General features: G+C 43.6%; 1 protein-coding gene across 1 annotated transcript in view; it reads right to left on the bottom strand.

Annotated features, from left to right (window-relative positions):
* The window catches only part of hells (helicase, lymphoid specific), a 32,661-nt gene extending 18,884 nt beyond the window's left edge, over positions 1–13,777 (bottom strand). The window contains exons 1-10 of the mRNA XM_061744567.1: positions 13,511–13,777; positions 8,688–8,785; positions 8,408–8,523; positions 6,565–6,687; positions 6,442–6,483; positions 6,321–6,354; positions 3,209–3,267; positions 3,067–3,123; positions 1,692–1,919; positions 343–525 (exon numbers count right to left, since the gene is read on the bottom strand). Of these exons, the coding sequence (XP_061600551.1) occupies positions 343–525; positions 1,692–1,919; positions 3,067–3,123; positions 3,209–3,267; positions 6,321–6,354; positions 6,442–6,483; positions 6,565–6,687; positions 8,408–8,523; positions 8,688–8,785; positions 13,511–13,518 (948 nt within the window). The 5' untranslated portion in view covers positions 13,519–13,777. The remainder of the gene's footprint in view (positions 1–342; positions 526–1,691; positions 1,920–3,066; positions 3,124–3,208; positions 3,268–6,320; positions 6,355–6,441; positions 6,484–6,564; positions 6,688–8,407; positions 8,524–8,687; positions 8,786–13,510) is intronic.
* Between the last annotated feature and the right edge of the window lie 1,531 nt (positions 13,778–15,308).

Raw genomic sequence — 15,308 nt, forward strand, 5'->3', positions numbered from 1 at the left:
CCGTTCTCCCGTGCCGGCTTCACTGTTGGCTGCAGTACCCCCGACGGCCGTCGTGGTGAAGGGTGGCGCTAGAGAGTCTCATTTCTTAAAAGGAGCCTCATGCTCCTTTAAATCAGATTTAATTTTAATTCTGAATGAAAGAGGAATTAAACATCCCATGTAAACGCACTGATTAGCACTCTACCCAAAGGTTTTGTGGCTCTAGTCGGCTCAGCATGCCACGCTCTTATCTTGTCATTTCCAGAACTAGATGTAAAAAAAAGGGCGAGGGGCATAAAATCCATGAACTTCCACATCTGTGGTTGAGAGGTAACGGCAGTTCCCTGGGGGAGAGAGCTTTACCTCTGGTGTGAAGCGCTTGAATTCACTGATCCAGTTGGGCAGAGTGGAGAGAGGGGCCACCACCAAGAAGGGGCCCAGAACTTTCTTCTCAATCATCATGGCGATGTGAGCGATGCACTGGATGGTCTTTCCCAGTCCCATCTCGTCAGCCAGGATACCGTTGATGCCGTTCTCCCACAACATCTACCAACATAGGAACAACACAGGCTGGTGCTCAGTATCAGCTGCTCACCACGCAGCATCCAGGAACTGCTCCTGCTGGAACTAAAGCTGCTTTCGTCAACGAAAATTACCACTAAATATCATCATCAACGAACCTTCATCGGCTGAGGAAAATGAGACGAGACACAAGGAAAATGTCATGTGACGATAACGATAATTAGATATATAATACAATATCATAGGGTGGTATAAAAGAGGTATAAAAACGAGACTAAAATGTAGATTTCAAAATAAAAACTCTGCTAAAATGTGTCTTCATTTTCGTTGACCAAAACGAGACGAAATGTTCCAACAAAGATCCTTAATGTCCATGTTTTCAGTAGTTTCCTCTGGTTTAGTTCTGCTGCTGGGCGATGTCACGTCCTGCCACTGGGATTAATAATATATATAATATTAATAAGTATTGAATTCAAATCTTGAACCTGGAATAGGGCTGCAACGATTCGTCGACGTTGTCGACAAAAATCGATAATCAAAATTGTCGATTACATTTTCAGGTGGGTGTTTTTTTCTTTTCCAAAACTGATAATGTAATATTTGACAAATAATGTAATATATATGTTCATTTTCAGTCCAGAGTTCTACATTTTGTGTTTTAAGTATCTAAGAATGTTTTATACGCTGGATTTGAAACACCAGAATGACTATTGGGTTAAATTGCAGACTTTGAGTACCATGTAATAAATTCCCAATAATGTAATAAGGTATTATATTATCGGTAAAAATGTTATTACAATATCTGATATTTTATTACATTATTGGTGAAGTTATTACATTATTGGGTTTTATTACATTTTCGATTGAGTTAAGTGCAAATTTTATTACATTTTCAGGCATTATTACATTTTCAGGAAATGATTACATTATAGGGTGAAATGATTACATTATAGGGTGAAATGATTACATTATAGGGTGAAATGATTACATTATAGGGTGCTACAAGGAGAGGCGGCACTGCTAAAATGCTCAGACTTTTAGTCGACTGAAACTTGACACGACTAAAAGGAGAATGAACGTGACTAAAATGATAGCTGGACCCCAGAACTGGACTAAAACCGGTTCTAGCTGGAACAGAGACGGCTCTGAGGTGCAGGTGTGAGGAGAAAGAGGGAATGGTTCCTGCTCACCCTCAGCCACTCGATGCCTTCGATCTGGTACCACCTCATGACCCCTCCGGTGACGAGCTGGGGCTGCGGGACAGGAACCGGCTGCCCGTCCACCTTCCTGTGAGGATCCAGGAGATACTTGGCATTGTCTCGAACCGTCTCCGACAACCGGTTCTTTATGTCTTGGTTGGAGTCGCTCATCTTTTCAATGTCCTCGGCTTCCAGTTTCTTCTGAGCTGGAACCTTGTTCTAAAAGTCACACGCAACACACATTTATTTACAAGTTGAAATTGTTGAGTCCTATAAATATTTAGGCACTATTATTGACAATAAACTGTCATTTGGAAAAAATACAGACTCGATATATAAGAAAAGCCAGCAGCGCCTTTTTTGTCTTCGGAAACTTTCTAAATTCCAGGTGGATTCTTCCCTGATGACTATGTTTCATCGTTCTTTTATCAAATCTGTTATCACTTTTTCTTTTATTTGTTGGTTTCAATCTTTGAAAGTCAAAGACAGAAACTTGCTCAATAAGGTTGTCAGTGTAAGCAGTAAAATCATCGGGTCGGCTCAACAAACTTAACAAGAACTTTATAACAAACAGCTGATCTAGAACTCCATGTTGTCTGATTCCAACATCCCTTAATAAGCAGTTTCAGTTTCTACCATCAGTTACTGCTCAGAAAAACAGATATAAACACTCCTTTGTTCCTCTGCTATTGTTCTTTTGAATGCCGGAGGAAAAGGTAGTGGGTGAAAAAGCCTTCCCTCTTAAGCTTAGGTCTGTACTATGATGTGTAACCTATTGTAATTTATTATGTATATTTACCATTGTGTGCTTCTCCTCTAGCGAAACTAATCACCCCCTTGGGGACAAATAAAGTAATTGATTTATTGATTGATGGCTCTACCTTGATTTAACAATCTATTTTAGCATTATTTAAACAGAAGATGTTGCTCTTGACAGGGAAGTTTCACACCAGGTGCTGTGACATAATTTGATTATGAACCGTACATACTAGCTATTATATTCAAAATATAACCTCACATAATATTAGGAGGCAGTTATAAGACATGTCATACTAATCTGGGATGAACTGAGAAATCTAAATAGTTTGTGTATTATCATATTTGTGTTTGCCAGCGGTTAATGAGACCTGGACCAAGACCAAAAACCGTCCCCAGTAAAAGTAACTATCAGCTACTATACCGACGATACACGTCTGTAACCTCATTGGTTCATCACAAACCAACATTATCTGATGACAGAGGTGCAGGTGAGAAGCAGCAGCGAGTAGCTCTGTGTGAACGGAGCTGTGTGGTTCAAACACTCCACAGCTCCTTCTACATTTTACAATCGGTAGAAAAGTGCAAACTGAAGCAGAAGGAAAATTACCGCCTCCTCCTCTTCCTCCTCCTCCACTTTTGACTTCTTGGCTTGTGATATAATTTCCTGGAAGACAAACAGCAAAGAGAAGACTCAACAGATGAGCAAATGTCAGAGATGAACAGCAGATGAAATGTGGAGTCAGACTTACTTCCACCGACATGACATCTGCTATTTTGTAATCTTCATCTCTCTTCCTCTTCTTTTTATCTGGTCAGATAAACAGATTTTACATTTGTGCTGATCATCATTTGAAGACTTAAAGAGCATATTGCAGGTTACGGTTTTTTCAAAAATTATACCTGACCTTATATGAAAATGACTATGTGAGAAGTTAATGTAGGATTTAATGTTTTACAAGACATAAGGGCACGTATTCAGAGGAAAAAGTGGCTGATTTTAGCAAAGCTCCTACAAACGCTTTTTTTTTCCGAACACTGCGTCATATGACGCAGCGGGAGGGAGACGTCTCCACAGCTCTGCTCCATCTAACTGCGCAGACCCCGTCCACATGTAGCCGGGTATCTGCTAAACCGAAGATATTTTCCTACGTTTGGACCTGTCATCCACATGAAAACGCAAATAAACGAATGTTTAAAAAAACTCCGGGCAAAGTGAAGATTTTTTGAAAACTCCGTTTATGTACCGTATTTTCACGACCATACGGCGCACCCTCAGTTTTGTGTGTAATTTTTGGTTTTAAAAACACACATACGGCGCACCGACCCCAAAGGCGCCGTCTACTGAGACGGAGCTGCACACACGCGCGCTGCAAAACACACACGCGCTAAAAATAGAGCGGAAGCAAAACTTAGTTTGATATTTTATTTCACTTTTCACATCAATCAAACCCTTCAAAGGTTCATATTCTGTTTCTGCATTAAAGAATTAAAAAAAACCACGGGTCGCTGGCACCGCACATAAACCTGTCTCAGCCACCAGCCCTTTTCATTTCACTCTGGCTGGAAAAGTCTGTTTAGGCAACGCTTTTCTTTTAAAAATCACCATAGCCGGCAGTTTCTGTCCATCAGCGTGGCAGGCAAGCACAAGAGTAAATAAACTTTTCATACCCCGTTGTGCTGCGGATCCCGACCGCAGCGGTCCCGGCTCCCGCTCCGCCCGCCCCCCGCGCTGGTCCCGGGTCCCGCGTCCCGGGTCCCCCGCGCTGGACCGGGTCCGCTCCCCGTCCGCTCCCCCGCGCTGGTCCCGCTCACACGCGCGCATGTCGGGATCTGGTACCGGGTTGTATCCGACAGGAGCTCCGCTCCGCTAATTCAGCTGCGCCAGTCCGCAAGCACCACATAAATGAGAATGTGTGTGTTTCTCGCCGCGAAAAACACACACACGCATGTCGGGGACTCCGGTACCGGGTTTGTAACCGACAGATTTGGCTGTAAATCTTGGAGAGGGAAGCTGATCAGACCTGGGACAGACCCCAGAAATCTCTGCTCGCAAAGCGGGCGGGAACCAGGTCGACCGGACCCCGCTTGGGGAACCAGGAAGTCGGGCTGGAGCATCGCGGCTTTAACCGGGGAAAGTGACCGTTCCGACCGGCCGGGACCGGAGGAGCCCACATGCACTGGTAGCAGGGACTCCCGGGGAAAGAGCACCGGCATTTCAGCCGGATCTGCCCCGGGGATGCGGCGATCGGACCCCGCAAACCCACGGCAGGTGCATCCTCGGTTCCGACATGCAAAACACACACGCGCTGCAGAACAGCACACACAAGTGTGCTTATTTAAAAATAGAGCGGAGCAAAACTTAGTTTGATTGTATTTTATTTCACTTTACACATCAAGCAAATCCTTTAAAGTCTTCATCTTCTGTTTCGCATTAAACAGCTCAGTGGAGTCTCATTCACGTCGCAACTCACGGAGGCTTCACCCGCCCCTTCTCTTTTTACCGTTCTCATGGTGGGCGGCCTTACATTACCGTAATTCAGGTAATAGACACGGCGCACCGTTTCATAAGGCGCCCGGCACATTTATATAAAAAAAAAAAAAAAAAAAAAAATTATGTGCGCCTTATGGTCGCGAAAATACGGTAGATGCGTGTAGACAGAGACAGAGAGTTTTGCGTTTTCGAACATCACATTATGCTCCAAAACAACAACAAATCTGCTCTGAGTCTGACGTCTAACGTGCGACCTTTCTTTACTACAGAACTACGGATGATCCACCATCTGTTCTCCAAGCTATTTATTAAATAAATGGTCTCTGCTCGCCTCTTGACCACCGTTTACTGCGTTACACCGACGCAGAGCCTACGCCGTAGAGTACGCGGCAGCGTGCAGCCCTACGCCGTACCCTACGGCGCAGGGCTGTCGATTTAACGTGGCAGCTCCGTGGTGGGACACAGGGGGAAGAACAAATGATCTACAGGTTTGGAATGCTTATGAACGTGGTCGAAAACGCAGATCTTCGGTTATGTGTGGAAGGTTTTTTTTTTTTTAACAACAATGTAATGTGGATACAAATTATTTTATAAACGAAGGGGGGGAAATATTCGGTTTTAAAAATACCCGGCTATTTCGGATGCATTTAATCAGAAAAAAGAGAAAATAATAAGCTTGTTCTCTGTTTAGAAAGTACAAACGTAGACAGATTACAAGTACTCACCCATTTTTAAGGAGTTATTTTCGGAGTTTCTTTCAGGAGCGCACGGGCGGGTGCTGCAGTGAATAAAGGCGGATTTATGGTTCCGCGTAAAAACGACGGCGTAGCCTACGGTGTAGGGTACGCGGCGCACGCAGCGTTCGGTGCGTCGCCGCGTACCCTACGCCGTAGGGTCTGCGTTGGTGTAACGCGGACCCATAAATCAGCCTTTTAAAAAGTTTAAAGAGTTTCAGCTGTTAATCAAAAGAACGTGGGGGGCCTAACGGGTTCGTAATTATAAGGCTGTGGCCCGTCATATTGGTGTGAATACACATTCACAACCTCTTCAGTGTCACAACTAACATTAAGATCCATTATTTTTCCTATTGTTGAAATTCACCGCGCTCCCTGGTGCCACGTCACTTCCGGTTCAGCCTTTTCAGATGCGGAAGTAAAATACTCTCACAAAAACAACTCCGGAGGTCACTGTAGTATATATTTATGTGTATTTCAATGAAAATTCAGTTCCTACATTATTTTCCTACACATTGATTCACAGGGGTCTCCAACCTGCAATATGCTCTTTAAGGACACACTGTGGTGTTGTGAATGTTGTTCATTTATTGTCAAGTTGCATTTAAAACAAGATCAAATCAAAGATCAGCTCACCTTTCTCAGACTCACCACTGCTGGTATTTGGGATCTAAAAGGATAAATATACTTCTATGAATATAACTAGATGGTATTTTTATGCCAAGCTAGTTTAGATTTTAAGTCAAACTTCCCTCACCTTCTTGGTCTTCTTCTCAAACCTCTCCTTCTTGAGTTTCTCCTGAAACAGTGAGAAGGGCATGTGTGTTAGCACCTGCAGCGACAACACCACCTGCTGCTCTCAACACTCACATTCCTGTACCTCATTCTGCTGCTGCTCCATTTTGGTTAGGAGAAATTTAGAATAGATGTTGCTCTTTTGAAGCAAATGCTGCAGTCGTTTGTAGCGCAGGTCATGCGAGTCCCTCTCCCACGACTCCCGGGCCTTGTGGGGAGAAGAATATCACATGAATGCATGAACGCTGCTCGTGTGTCCAGAGAATGAATGCATGAACGCTTCTGGTGTGTCCAGAGATGCCTGGACTAAGACCAAACAGGGGAGGGAAATACGAAGCGTCTGGAACAACAAAGTGTTGATTCGTTAACCTGCACAAGAACCTTTGGAGGAAAGTTTTTACTTAAATCAGCTACTTTGACGTTGCGTTTACACTCCTTCATGCTCCAGACCAGCATTTCATTTCATCCATTTTTGTTAAATAAATATTCAAAGTAGAAAACTTTTTGCACACCGGATTTGCAGAAAGGTGCGTCGGAGGAGGAAAGCTGCAGCCAAATTTAAAAAGAAAACTCAAGGCTTGAAAAAGGTCTATGACCGAAACGTTGGCCTAATAAACAAGTGTACGGTGAGAAGAAGGTGTGCGGGAGTTTTCTTGTTAAATAAATATTAGGGGTGTAACAATATATCGTTCCACGAAATTTTGCGATACAAAAACGTCACGAAACGTGTCGTGGAGGTGACAAACCGTATCGTGATATTGGATTATTAATATTAATCTATTGTGTTGACTAGTAACGACCACGCCTCGACCCGCGGACCAAAATCTTCCTCCGCTCAGAAGAAACTAGTACCGTTTTGGTCCCGATCACGGGACTCTTGCAGGGTTTTGAGCTCTGAACATTTACTCATGTAAGGCTGGTGTAGAGTTAAGCCTTACCTTATTAAATTAAACCTTTTTGGGGTGGTGAGTAGGATAAACACGGGGACAACTTCTGCCGAGTTCCAGTGTACTTTAATGTCCCTCAACAGTGTAGGATTTTAGAACATCAACACAGCACCTAGTGCCGTACTGTGGCGTATCACTCCGCCCAATCTAAAACAGACTAATCACTACAGATAAACTGACTAGTGTCATTATAGTCCCTGATTTACATCACAATATAAAGAATATATTTATAAAATAATGAACCCTGAAATACCAAAATAACCTTCTTAACAAAAATAAATCTCCTCTTACACTTATAAGGTGAGCATGAATCAATCTGTTTTATGATGTAAAATTGTATGTATTTAATTACTTTTATCTATTTATTTAATTTTAGTTGTTACATTTCTGGAAAAGAAAAAAGTCAAATCATACATGAGAGAAACTATTCAGTTTGTGGCAAAATATTTGTACTTGTATGAAACTGAAGATGCATAATGCAAACCTGACATTTACTTTTAGTTCAGTTTGTGGAAAATGGTTGGCCTGGCTTTCTCTTTAAAACTTAAACAGTTATAAAGCATTACAAACTGGAACAATAGGGCAAACGCACAGCATTATTTTGTAATTTGTGTCTTTCAAATAAAAGACCATTTATTCCAGTGATATGTTCCTCATTCAAGTTTGTTAAAAAAATACTGCTATAATATCATATCGTTATCGTGACCTCAATATCGTGTATCGTATCGTGAGATTAGTGTATCGTTACACCCCTAATAAATATTGAAACGGTGTAATATGTCAAGTGTCATTGTCACCTATGGGAGGTAGTAGTTACATCATTTACAGATCCTGCTCATTTTTATTATAACCTGACAGGTATCAGCTTAGAACAGGAAGGGTATACTTTCTTTTTCCTCATAACTTTGTAGTATCATTATTACAATTATTATTGGCATCATCTGAGAAAAACGCAGCCAAAAGAAGTGAAAAGTAACGCACCTTTGTCATCATCTCTCTCTCTTTCCTCTCCCCTTCCTCCATCAGCTGTTTCTCTTCCTCTTCCATCTCCTTGGTGATAAGCACTTCGGAAACGTTTTCCGATTTCACAGTAAAATCTTAAAAGGAAAATCTAAATTAACACCAGCAGCTGGGAGGCCGTTTGAAAAAGTCCACACAACTATCATTATTTTTACATTTAACAGAAATTGTCCTCGTATGGCACTGCTATTCATGTAAAACTCAAACTAAAAGTTGACAGTGAGAACGTGAGGGGACTGACCGGCGGCGGCCGGGGCCTCCATGGCTGTTCCCAGCGGCTGCTCAGATTCATCAGGCTTGGGACACTGAGGGGAAGCACTTCGAGTTTCGTCCTTTACACTGAAGAGACAAAAAAAAACAAAAAAAAAAACTCACCTTTCACCTTTGACACACAATTTTATAAGAGTTAAAAAGGTGATTCAGTATAAAAATATAAAAACACGTCCTGTGCTTGGGGGCATATATCCAAGTGTCTGAAGAGACGGCACACTAAAGAAACTGGAGGCAACATAACCTTTTACATTTTTGGGTAGGGCTGAACGATTTTTGAAAATAATCTAATTGCGATTTTCTTCCTCAATATTGCGATTGCGATTTAATATGCGATTATTTTTTCAAGGTCCTGTTCTCATGTATTTTTCAAATACACAAGCAATAAATCAGTCTGTTTTATAATAAACAATGTCAGATTTATTTAAAGCACAGCAATAAACAACAATAAAGAAAACAAATCTGTGGCTTTACCTCTTTAACACGTGTTATGGGTCGTTCTCTGAACCCAATCGCACGACACCAAACCGGGTTAAACTTTAGCCAAAACGAGGCGTAGTTTAATGGAATAACACAGAAAAACTCCCACAGGGAACAAAAAAACCTTCCTCACTGGGAAGTCAGAACTTTTTCACAAATAATTTAAAAATCACAGAAAAAAAAACACCAGCAAACTAACAAACAAACAAACAAACCAACAAAGCTTACAGAGTTAACAAAACAAACCAGCAATGAACAAGTGGCAGCCCCGCTGTTTAAGCTCTCATCCTGATGAGCTGACGGGCTGCATGTTCAGGCTCACAGCGCGACTCAAGGCTGATTTATTGTTCCGCGTTAATTCGACGCAGAGCCTACGCCGTAGGGTACGCGGACCGTACAGTGCGCGTCGCCGCGTAACTTACGCCGTAGGCTCTGCGTCGATTTTACGCGGAACCATAAATCAGGCTTCACAGCGCGACTCCACTGTCTGCCGGTGCGCGCCCGGCTCGTCGCCGCGCGCAGCTCCATGCCACGCCGACTCCGCGCTCATATATTTAATCAATTTATAAAGCCCATATATTTATAAAGACCCACCTGGCCGAGCCCTAACACTGAGGCCGTGGTAGATTTAGGTTACACGCGGACACGCAGCACTGTTGACTTTTTTTTCCTGCCGGCAACGTGACCAGGGATCACGTGACCAGGGATCACGTGACCAGGGATCACGTGACCAGGGATCACGTGACCAGATCACGTGACCAGATCACGTGACCAGATCACGTGACTGGTCAAATCGCAGCCTTTGCGGTCATAGACATATATACGTATATATGTCTATGTTTGCGGTTAGAAAATCTCTTTTATCACATCGCGATATTATCGCAAATGCAATTAATCGTTCAGCCCTATTTTTGGGTTCCCTAAAACCAGTCACACACTACAGGACTACGGGACAAATCAGCAAAAACCCGTTTGTGATGCATGTCAAAGCTGTGCTGCATCATGTCGCTGGTCATGCCATCTCATCACCACGCTTTAAACAACTCTTACCCCTTTTACACCAAGCTGGTTCCAGGGCTGGTGCTAGTGCTGGTGCTAGAGCCGATTCGCGGTTGGTTCTAAGTAAGAACCGTTTGCTTTTACACAAGCTGGTGCTGGCCAGAGAGCCACGTCATCACGTTACTGTATACGTCACCACCACTCCCCCTCGTTTTCATCCCCACCCTGATCAGGAAGCGGAGAGCCAAAAGCTGTTTTCATTTCAGCTGTAGCGCTGTTAATATGGCACTTTATTAAGTTTTAATATTTTTTCAGGTAAAGTAACCTTTAAGATCCCCTACCTGGGCTCAGTTTATCCAAATAACGCCTGTTAAGAAATTTGCTCTGAAAATTTCGGAATTTCTGGCTGACTGCCGGCTCTGGAGCTGATTTATGGTTCTGCGTTAAATCGACGCAGAGCCTACGGCGTAGGGTACGGCGTACGGCGCCCGTCGCCGCGTAACCTACGCCGTAGGCTCTGCGTCGATCGTCACACCATATGAGGAAGCAGACAGTTAAAAGCTGTTTTAATTTCAGCTGTAGCGCTGTTAATATGGAACTTTATTAAGTTTTAATATTTTTTTCAGGCGTAAAAGTAACCTTTAAGATCCCCAACCCCACGTCAGTTTATCCAAATAACGCCTGTTAAGAAATTTGTCTCGAGAGCCGGCAGCCCCGGGGCACAGCAGCTCCTCTCCTCTCCTCTCCTCTCCTCAGGAGCTCCTCTCCTCCTATGTAACCTACGGCGTAGGTTACGTAACATACGCCGTAGGCCCTGCGTTGGTGTAACGCGGAACCAGAACCGCGGGCTGGGAGGCGTCCCCGCGGGCCAGGAATTTTTATTAAATAAATGGATCGAGCGTTGAAGACGGCGGTTAAGTTAGCAGACTCTTTTATTATGACATCCATTTATTTCATAAAAATTCCCGGCCCGCGGGGACGGGCTGGGAGAGGGCTCGGACGCGAGGCTGCGCTCCATCGGCGAGCACGGACCCCGCCGACGTTACTGTTGATGGATTGTACCGTAGACCACAGCTGCTTCTGTTTTACATTCATTATTAAATAAATTGATGTAATAATAAAAGAGTCTGCTAACTTAACCACTGTCTTCAACGCTCCGTTGTTTAAAAACGGCGTTCTTCCGTGTTTATTCTGCTTTGGTTGTTCAGTAACACCGTCCCCAGCCCCGCCCCCAGCCCTTGATGTAAGCACGTAGCCCCCGACGTAACTGGTTCTTTGAGCTGGCCCAGCAAAGACTTGGGGCTGGTGTAGCACCAGTTTTGAGAGCCAGGAGCCGGTGCTTAGGCTGTGTAAAACCAAAGAACTGGTGCTAAGTCTGGCTCTAGCCCAGAACCAGCCCTGGAACCAGCTTGGTGTAAAAGGGGTATCTGTGATCCTGCAGAGCTGCAGGGGTTAAAGGTGGAGCTGAGTGTGTGATGCTGCAGAGCTGCAGGGGTTAAAGGTGGAGCCGAGTGTGTGATCCTGCAGAGCTGCAGGGGTTAAAGGTGGAGCCGAGTGTGTGATGCTGCAGAGCTGCAGGGGTTAAAGGTGGAGCCGAGTGTGTGATCCTGCAGAGCTGCAGGGGTTAAAGGTGGAGCCGAGTGTGTGATGCTGCAGGGGTTAAAGGTGGAGCAGAGTGTGTGATCCTGCAGAGCTGCAGGGGTTAAAGGTGGAGCCGAGTGTGTGATCCTGCAGAGCTGCAGGGGTTAAAGGTGGAGCCGAGTGTGTGATCCTGCAGAGCTGCAGGGGTTAAAGGTGGAGCCGAGTGTGTGATCCTGCAGAGCTGCAGGGGTTAAAGGTGGAGCAGAGTGTGTGATCCTGCAGAGCTGCAGGGGTTAAAGGTGGAGCAGAGTGTGTGATCCTGCAGAGCTGCAGGGGTTAAAGGTGGAGCCGAGTGTGTGATCCTGCAGAGCTGCAGGGGTTAAAGGTGGAGCCGAGTGTGTGATCCTGCAGAGCTGCAGGGGTTAAAGGTGGAGCCGAGTGTGTGATCCTGCAGAGCTGCAGGGGTTAAAGGTGGAGCCGAGTGTGTGATCCTGCAGAGCTGCAGGGGTTAAAGGTGGAGCAGAGTGTGTGATCCTGCAGAGCTGCAGGGGTTAAAGGTGGAGCAGAGTGTGTGATCCTGCAGAGCTGCAGGGGTTAAAGGTGGAGCTGAGTGTGTGATCCTGCAGAGCTGCAGGGGTTAAAGGTGGAGCAGAGTGTGTGATCCTGCAGAGCTGCAGGGGTTAAAGGTGGAGCAGAGTGTGTGATCCTGCAGGGGTTAAAGGTGGAGCCGAGTGTGTGATCCTGCAGAGCTGCAGGGGTTAAAGGTGGAGCAGAGTGTGTGATCCTGCAGAGTTGCAGGGGTTAAAGGTGGAGCAGAGTGTGTGATCCTGCAGAGTTGCAGGGGTTAAAGGTGGAGCAGAGTGTGTGATCCTGCAGAGCTGCAGGGGTTAAAGGATAGCAGGTCAGAAATTCCATTAAGACCTCCGGTGACCTCGGGTGGGAAATTTAAATGTTTCCATTTTACAATAACGAAGCGTGTACAAAAGCTGAGTTTGGGAGTTTAATTTGCATTTACAACTTAAATCCAAAAATTGAGTACTTGTTCCCAGAGCCGGATTAAATAAATGCACTACACTAGGCAGAATCCCCTCCATCCATGTTATTTATGGATTGAAATCTTAAACTTACCAAAGTTACTAATAAAAGTTAATTCACATTTTACATAGCATAGTCATAGACAAGTTGTTTATTTGTATTCCAAAATAAGTCATGTGTTGTATATTAAACAGTCTATCAGACTATTTTTTTATTTTTATTTATAGGTTATTACACCGCTCTATTAAATGCTATTAAATTATCCTTATCTTATCGATTGCGAGTGTCATTGATAAGGCAGTAGTACCAGGAAATCACCAATAGGTGTCAGCATTGCTATGTAAACAGAGCAAGTATGTTGTAGGATATTGCACTTTGCAGAAAATCTTAATTAATCTAAAGGGAACACAACTCTTGTTTTAGACCCCCTTCCCCCAAACCAAAGCAAACAGTCGGAAGACAATTAAATCAAATTAAATCAAACATTTCCAATGACTTCACGTTTATCCACCAAGAATTTACTTTCTAATGTTCAGATTCAAAGTGTAGATACACTTCATATATGTAGGCCTACAACTTCTGAGACGAAAGGGTTGAAAGACAAATAAAAATGGTCAATGCAGGTAATCTATCTTTTAAATGCTCGCTGGTTAACTCTTAATTTATCTATTTAACGCTAGAAATGTTTGCATAACTTACCTTGTCATTGTAGACAACAGAGAAGAGTCTTGGCTAATGATGCAGGTTGAAGGAAACGTTGCGTTTACTCAATTAGAAGTTACACAAGCAGGTTATTCAAGCTGCCATTAGATAACCCTTTTAAATAGTTGACCGTCAAACTACCTGCCTGACTGTTATCAAAACAGTTTCCAAGGGTGTAAGACAGCAGCAATGTATTCAAAAAGTGATATTGCAGGAAAAACTGTACAAATACGCAACACACAACTCGCTCGGAATCCACGTTGGTGCTGCGGAAGGACCAGATGTGTTTAACACGGACCAGCTGGAAACACCACACACATATCCGGCCGGCATCTTTCAAAATTAAAGTCCGTTTTCAACACCACATTCAAAAATATGTGTTTAGTCGTTGCCACACTTTATTTTGAAGGCAAAAAAGTATCTTTTCCGGAATTCTCTACATGCACTTCACGCCCGTGGGACCTCCGCGAAGGGCGGGGCTATAACATTTCGCGCCACTAAGGACGAAACCATAACCTTTGTAATAGGGGGTGAAATGAATAAACCAGATACGGTTTTAATTCAGAATTTTATTGGTACGGAGAAAATATATTTATATAATATTCGTTTCTACACTTGAAAAGCGAAATATCTTTAAAAGCACTGGTACTATCCATGTTACAAAACGTTTACAAGAGTTACCCCCCCTCGATGTGGAAAAGGCCATCTGAGTGAATCGGGTAATTCCCGCGATTGATGCTCCACATAGTGTGTGTGTGTGTGTGTGTGTGTGTGTGTGTGTGTGTGTGTGTGTGTGTGTGTGTGTGTGTGTGTGTGTGTGTGTGTGTGTGTGTGTGTGTGTGTGTGTGTGTGTGTGTGTGTTGTAGTAGTAGTAGTAGTAGTAGTAGTAGTCAGTACTCGAGTTGTAAAATAATAGCAGTGACCAAAACACCTGCAGAAATACTGCAGGAATGACATAGCAGCAGTTAAATGCAGCCTTCTGTAAGCTTTAAATATCCACTGGGCTTACATCAAATACATCAAAACACAACAATAAAAAACACTTTTCTGAACTTATCAATATGACTCTGTCCTTCACAGGATAAGTAAAATGGAGCACTGCAAAAACTCAAAATCTTAACAAGAATATTTGTCTTTGTCCGAGCACCTTCAGTGCGAAGGCCCTATTGTATCTGTAGGAATTTTTCTTTCTTTCTTTTTTCTTCTGACGAAAGGAGGGCTTTTTTGCCCCCCTAAACGTGCCCAAAAAGTCACCAAATTTTGCATGCAAGTCAGGCCTGGCGAAAAATTTGATATTTAATGGTTTGCATTAATGGGCGTGGCAAAATGGCTCAACAGCGCCCCCTTGAAATCTTTGTGCCTCAAGCCCCAGAATGCAGTATGTCGTACACGCACGAAAATCGGTACACACCTGTATCATGGCGCAACTGAAAGAAAAGTCTCTTGGCGTCATGCCCGAAACCGAACAGGAAGTCGGCCATTTTGAATTAGTTGTGTCATTTTGGCGAAATTTATGCCATTCCTTGAAAGTTAATTCAGCCCGAACCGTAACGTGCCCCCAAGTGTGTTATACATCAAAATGTGCGTCTCCATCCTGCGACTACACGCATTACTTTTCTCTTTCAAAAGCGTTACCGTGGCGATGCTAGACGCCAAAAAGCGCGGCCACCCTTCATCTGGTTGGTTCAGACAGAAAAAACTTTGCGCCTCAAGTATGGAGCCAAATCAGGGCCAAAAGTTTTGCTAATTTGAAAATAAAATTTGAACCTGAAAATTTTTTTTTACAGTTTCAGTT

Source organism: Cololabis saira, chromosome 17, assembly GCF_033807715.1.
Source record: "Cololabis saira isolate AMF1-May2022 chromosome 17, fColSai1.1, whole genome shotgun sequence".
In the NCBI taxonomy this organism is placed as follows: Eukaryota; Metazoa; Chordata; class Actinopteri; order Beloniformes; family Belonidae; genus Cololabis; species Cololabis saira.